The sequence below is a fragment of the Heptranchias perlo genome, chromosome 17, assembly GCF_035084215.1.
Source record: "Heptranchias perlo isolate sHepPer1 chromosome 17, sHepPer1.hap1, whole genome shotgun sequence".
NCBI classification, from domain to species: Eukaryota; Metazoa; Chordata; class Chondrichthyes; order Hexanchiformes; family Hexanchidae; genus Heptranchias; species Heptranchias perlo.
In genome coordinates this window covers 1,739,951-1,747,164 of record NC_090341.1, presented here as the reverse complement: position 1 = coordinate 1,747,164, position 7,214 = coordinate 1,739,951, and the positions used below count along the sequence as shown (strand labels likewise).

At 44.1% G+C, this 7,214-nt stretch overlaps 1 protein-coding gene across 1 annotated transcript; it reads right to left on the bottom strand.

The window, feature by feature from the left end:
* Positions 1 to 650: 650 nt before the first annotated feature.
* LOC137334350 (NADH-ubiquinone oxidoreductase chain 2-like) lies at positions 651 to 1,631 on the bottom strand. The gene has a single exon (XM_067999057.1). It carries the CDS (start codon positions 1,629 to 1,631, stop codon positions 651 to 653), a length of 981 nt encoding a protein of 326 aa, XP_067855158.1.
* Positions 1,632 to 7,214: the final 5,583 nt, after the last annotated feature.

Here is a 7,214-nt window from a genome sequence, read left to right as displayed (position 1 = left end):
GTTGTTCTCTGTTCTAAGGACAGAGAAGGTTAAGGGGAGATTTGATAGAGGTGTTCAAAATCATCAACGGTTTTAACAGAGTAAATAAGAAGAAACTGTTTCCAGTAGCAGGAGGGTCGGTAACCAGAGGACACAGATTTAGGGTGATCAGCAAAAGAGCCAGAGGCGACATGAAGAAACATTGTTATGATCTAGAATTCACTGCCTGAAAGGGCGATGGAAGCAGATTCAATAATAACTTTCAAATGGGAAATAGATAAATACTTAAAGAGAAAAAAATTGCAGGGCTACGGGGAAAGAGCAGGGGAGTGGGACTAATTGGATAGCTCTTTCAAAGAGCTGGCACAAGCATGATGGGATGAATGGCCGTCTCCTGTGCTGTGCCTACTATGATACGATGAAACCAGTACCCCGAGAGACAGCACTTCCAGGAGAGAAGGGGAGAAAATCGTTCTAAAAATCCCAGAGAATTTGTTGGCTGTACTGAAGGTTTGAAGTGCTCAAGATGCATTGACTGATGTCCTGTGTAGAACAATACAATTAGTTCACAGAGAGCAACTGAACCTCATTAATCCAACCTCAGCCAGAGCACAGACCTATCCACAGAGAGCTGTGTTATCCCTAACAAGGCAATTGAGCTGCTCACAAGTTCACATGAAGATTGATGCCATGCTGTAGATGAAGATTGATGCCATTCTGTAGATGAAGATTGATGCCATGCTATAGATGAAGATTGATGCCATGCTGTAGATGAAGATTGATGCCATGCTGCAGATGAAGATTGATGCCATGCTGTAGTTGAAGATTGATGCCATGCTGTAGATGAACATTGATGCCATGCTGTAGATGAACATTGATACCATGCTGTAGATGAAGATTGATGCCATGCTGTAGATGAAGATTGAGGCCATGCTGTAGCTGAACATTGATACCATGCTGTAGATGAAGATTGATGCTATGCTGTAGATGAAGATTGAGGCCATGCTGTAGATGAAGATTGATGCCATGCTGTAGATGAACATTGATGCCATGCTGTAGATGAACATTGATGCCATGCTGTATAGGATGATTGATGCTATGCTGTAGATGAAGATTGATGCCATGCTGTAGATGAAGATTGATGCCATGCTGTAGATGAAGATTGATGCCATGCTGAAGATGAAGATCGATGCCATGCTGTAGATGAAGATCGATGCCATGCTGAAGATGAAGATTGATGCCATGCTGTCGATGAAGATCGATGCCATGCTGTAGATGAAGATTGATGCCATGCTGTAGATGAAGATTGATGCCATGCTGAAGATGAAGATTGATGCCATGCTGTAGATGAAGATTGATGCCATGCTGTAGATGAAGATTGATGCCATGCTGAAGATGAAGATTGATGCCATGCTGTAGATGAAGATCGATGCTATGCTGTAGATGAAGATTGATGCCATGCTGTAGATGAAGATTGATGCCATGCTGAAGATGAAGATTGATGCCATGCTGTAGATGAAGATCGATGCCATGCTGAAGATGAAGATTGATGCCATGCTGTAGATGAAGATTGATGCTATGCTGTAGATGAAGATTGATGCCATGCTGTAGGTGAAGATTGATACCATTCTGTAGATGAAGATTGATGCCATGCTATAGATGAAGATTGATGCCATGCTGTGATGAAGATTGATACCATGCTATAGATGAAGATTGATGCCATGCTGTAGATGAAGATTGATGCCATGCTGTAGATGAAGATTGATACCATGCTGTAGATGAAGACTGATGCCATGCTGTAGATGAAGATTGATGCCATGCTGTAGATGAAGATTGATACCATGCTGTAGATGAAGACTGATGCCATGCTGTAGATGAAGATTTATGCCATGCTGTAGATGAAGATTGATACCATGCTGTAGATGAAGACTGATGCCATGCTGTAGATGAAGATTGATGCCATGCTGTAGATGAAGATATATGCCATGCTGTAGATGAAGATTGATACCATGCTGTAGATGAAGATTGATGCCATGCTGTAGATGAAGATTGATGCCATACTGTAGATGAAGATTGATGCCATTCTGTAGATGAAGATTGATGCCATTCTGTAGATGAAGATTGATGCCATGTTGTAGATGAAGATTGATGCCATGCTGTAGATGACGACTGATGCCATACTGTAGATGAAGATTGATGCCATGCTGTAGATGAAGATTGATACCATTCTGTAGATGAAGATTGATGCCATGCTGTAGATGAAGATTGATGCCATGCTGTAGATGAAGATTGATGCCATGCTGTAGATGAAGATTGATGCCATGCTGTAGATGAAGATTGATGCCATGCTGTAGATGAAGATTGATGCCATGCTGTAGATGAAGATTGATGCCATGCTGTAGATGAAGATTGATGCCATGCTGTAGATGAAGATTGATGCCATGCTGTAGATGAAGATTGATGCCATGCTGTAGATGAAGATTGATGCCATGCTGTAGATGAAGATTGATGCCATGCTGTAGATGAAGATTGATACCATGCTGTAGATGAAGATTGATGCCATGCTGTAGATGAAGATTGATGCCATGCTGTAGATGAAGATTGATGCCATGCTGTAGATGAAGATTGATGCCATGCTGTAGATGAAGATTGATGCCATGCTGTAGATGAAGATTGATGCCATGCTGTAGATGAAGATTGATGCCATGCTGTAGATGAAGATTGATGCCATGCTGTAGATGAAGATTGATGCCATGCTGTAGATGAAGATTGATGCCATGCTGTAGATGAAGATTGATGCCATGCTGTAGATGAAGATTGATGCCATGCTGTAGATGAAGTCATCAGTCTTTACGCCAGCCCAGTCCTTCTTCCAGATAGTACAATCTATTTTCAGATCAATTCAGTCTTGAGTTAATGCTTTACGGGATCTCGAGTGACTCGATGATAAAAGGCACCTCCTGCTACTTCTTCACTGTAATGACAGATAATGCTTGGGATGTACTCAGTTAGAAGGTCCTCGTGTTTGTCCAAACATAATTGCTTTCCACTTGTTACTCATTTCATCATTTACTCATCACAGATAGTTAGCACGGATTTCAGAAGTGAAAATTATGCTTGTCCAACCTTATTGAATTCTCTGCAGAAGTAACAGAAAGAGTAGACAAGGGTAATGGAGTAGATGTAATATATTTGGATTTTCAAAAGGCCTTCGATAAGATACGACATGGTAGACTCATGACTAAGGTCAGAGTACGTGGAGTCAGGGGACAAGTAGCAGATTGGATAGCAAGCTGGCTACAGAACAGAAACCAGAGAGTAGGGGTTAAAGGTAGTTACTCAGACTGGCAAAAGGTGGGAAGTGGTGTTCCACAAGGATCGGTGCTGGGAACACTGTTGTTCACCATTTACATAAACGATTTGGACTCAGGAATCGGAAGTACAATTTCAAAATTTGGGAACGACACCAAATTGGGGGGTGTGGTTAATACTGAGGAGGAGTGTGACAAAACACAGGAAGACGTTAATAAACTTACAGAATGGGCCTGTAATTGGCAAATGAATTTCAATATAGATAAGTGTGAGGTGGAACATTTTGGTAGGAAGAATAAGAAGGCCACATACTGCTTGGAAAATAAGTGGGATAATTCGATAACCCCCGAATCCAGGCACGGGGGTCACAATGCATGATTAACCCTCACCCAGTCATTCTGATGCAGGGAGCACATGAGATTCGTGCTGCCTGGTCATTTACCTAATTCCAGTGTGAGCAGCCAGGCCTGGCTGCACCTCGTAAAGGCAGTCTGCACCTTTTATATGCAAAATATAAAATACACGTCCGCACAGAGTCTGAACGGAGATCAGACATCGCACACGTAAAACACAGATGCAGGTCCCATCCCTATGTTTACACATTGATGAGTTATGTTAAAACATTGAATAAAGGTTGCGCACTTCGAAATCCCACATCCTCCGATCTGCACACCAGACCTCACCAATCTGCCGATCTGAGTTTGTACCAGGCCTGCGAGAGAGCGTACACCAAGGTTCTCTGCTGATGCACCAGAGGCCTTGGTGCAAGGGGTGGACAGAAGGAGGGGCATCCTATATCCGTGGGGTTGGGGGGGGCAAGAGGCCCTCCAGACATATGCTCCCGAGGCAGTGGGAGGCAGTAGAGGATGAAGTCAATGCCAGGCGCACAGCACCACGAACATGGATGCAGTGCGGGAAGAAGTTCAGTGCTTTGACACAAGGTGAGTGAGGACAACTGTCAAGTGGCGTCTCCTACCAACTGCACCATTAGACGCATCCACTGCTCCACGCACTACACCCCCCATCACCCACATACCAACAAACTCTTTCCATCAGTACGCAACTCTTCAATCAGATGCTTCCTCTCTCCCTTACGCATTTACTACTGTTGCAAGCCGCAAACCCACAACTCACAGGTCACACACACTGGCAGCTATTCAACCATGACAGACACATCACCCAAACATCCTGCAGGACACTCACCAACACACTGCTTTCTTCCAGGAGAAAGTAGCACATAACAGGAGGCAGCAAGTGGCCGTGGCATTCAGCCCCTCGAGCCTGTTGCGCCATTCAATGAGATCATGGCTGATCTGTGACCTAACTCCATATACCCGCCTTAGCCCCATGTCCTTTAATACCTTTAGTTAACAAAAATCGATTAATCTCAGATTTAAAATTAACAATTGAGCTAGCATCAACTGCCATTTGCAGAAGAGGGTTCCAAACTTCTACCACCCTTTGCGTGTAGAAGCTTTTCCTAACTTCACTCCAGAAAGTCTTGGCTCTAATTTTTAGGCTATGTCCACTAGTCCTAGTGTTCAAGTATAGGAGACCTCCAAAAACAGGTACAAATGCATCAGCAGCCAGAAGCAATAATCCAGCCACTAACCTGTGAATCCTGCATGGTCCCTTTAAATAGCGCCGGTGGGGGGTCCTCCGGGCCGTCTACGACATGTTCAGCTGTTCGTGGTTCAGACAGTGCGTTGGCTGGAACATTGAGTACCAAAATGGTAACTAGCCCTTTAAATCAACATTGCACACTGATCTAACGCATATTCTCCTTACGTTACATGGTACCGGCGTTTGTTATCTGCTCGTGCGCAAATACCTTTAACAAGATGGCGTCCGCCGCACGCTGCTATGCGGTTCTAATTTATAGTCCTAAGAGTCTAAATGGGGTAGAGGAGCAGAGGGATCTGGGGGTACAGATACACAAATCACTAAAAGTAGCGACGCAGGTTAATAAGGCCATAAAAAAGCAAACCAAGCATTGGGGTTCATTTCTAGAGGGATAGAATTGAAAAGCAGAGAAGTTATGTTGAACTTGTATAGAAACTTGGTTAGACCACACTTGGAGTATTGTGCACAGTTCTGGTCTCCATATTATAGAAAGGGTGTAGAGACACTGGAGAAGGTGCAAGAAAGATTTACTAGGATGATACCAGAACTGAGAGGTTATACCTTTCAGGAAAGACTGAACAGGCTGGGGTTCTTTTCTCTGGAAAAGAGAAGACTGAGGGGTGACCTGATAGAGGTCTTTAGTATTATGAAAGGGTTTGATAGGGTAGACGTTTCCACTTGTGGGGGAGACCAGAACTAGGGGCCATAAATATAAGATCGTCACTAATAAATCCAATAGGGATTTCAGGAGAAACTTCTTTACCCAGAGAGTGGTGAGAATGTGGAACTCACTCCCACAAGGAGTGGTTGAGGTGAATAGTGTAGATGGATTTAAGGAGAAACTAGATAAACACATGAGGGAGAAAGGAATAGAAGGATATGTTAATGGGGTTAAAAGAAGTAGGGAGGGAGGAGGCTCGTGTGGAGCATAAACACCGGCACAGACCAGTTGGGCTGAATGGCCTGTTTCTGTGCTGTACATTCTATGGAATTATATGTAACATGGTTGACTCTTAACTGCCCTCTGAAGTAACCCAGCAAGTCACTCAGTTGTATCGAACAAGCTACTGGGGATGGGCCATAAATACCGGCCTTGCCAGCAACGCCCACATCCTGAGAAAGAATAATTTTTAAAATTCAGCTGGTGATTGGGGACCGAAGAGTCAACGAGACTGGATTCAGAGTGGGAGACAGTCACACAAACAAATCCTGCAAATGGACTGTTACATAAGGACAAAAGAAATAGGAGCAGGAGTAGGTCATTTGGCCCCTTGAGCCTGCTCCACCATTCAATCAGATCATGGCTGATCTTTGACCTCAACTCCACTTTCCCGCCCAATCCCCATATCCCTTGATTCCCTTAGTGTCCAAAAATCCATCGATCTCAGTCTTGAATAAACTCAACGACTGAGTATCCACAGCCCTCTGGGGTAGAGAATTCCAAAGATTCACAACCCTCTGAGTGAAGAAATTCCTCCTCATCTCAGTCTTAAATGGCCGACCCCTTATCCTGAGACTATGCCCCCGAGTTCTAGACTCTCCAGCCAGGGGAAAAAACCTCTCAGCATCTACCCTGTCAAGCCCCCTCAGAATCTTATATGTTTCAATGAGATCACCTCTCATTCTTGTAAACTCCAGAGAGTATATCCATTCCACTCAATCTCTCCTGATAGGACAACCCTCCCATCCCAGGAATCAATCTAGTTACAAATGAGAAGCAATTATTATGGGCTGTAACTTGCTGTATGAAATATTTGCCAAATATCTTTTTAATCGAGCTAAGATTTACACTTTAGCAAAAGTGGGCCGAATATTTTCTGACTGTAAATAGGAGTGAGATCGTTCTCCATTCCAATAAAATTGGAGACAAAATCCAATTTCCGTTCAGAGATGATTGGGTGACAAGCTGATAGAGTTTCAAAAAGAATCTTTTGCAGTTCAATAATTCAGTGTCCAGTTATTTATAGGCCTGTTAAAAGGTAAATCGCTAAAAGCACGGGCCTAGTCCCAAACTAGGCAGGGCTGGGTAACTGGGGAAATTTCAATCAGTACCAGGCATCAGGTGAAGTGAAGAGATTTTTATTGCATGGTGGTTACATATCTTATAAACTGAGAAACTAATTTTAAAGGCTTTTCTGTTGTGAAAACAGGGCACCAGGGGAAGGGGCGAGTCCCACAGGGCAGGGCACCAGGGGAAGGGGCGAGTCCCACAGGGCAGGGCACCAGGGGAAGGGGCGAGTCCCACAGGGCAGGGCACCAGGGGAAGGGGCGAGTCCCACAGGGCAGGGCACCAGGGGAAG

Excerpts from the sequence above, each read along its gene's own strand:
- LOC137334350 (XM_067999057.1), bottom strand. The coding sequence starts at position 1,631 with ATGGCATCAATCTTCATCTACAGAATGGTATCAATCTTCACCTACAGC.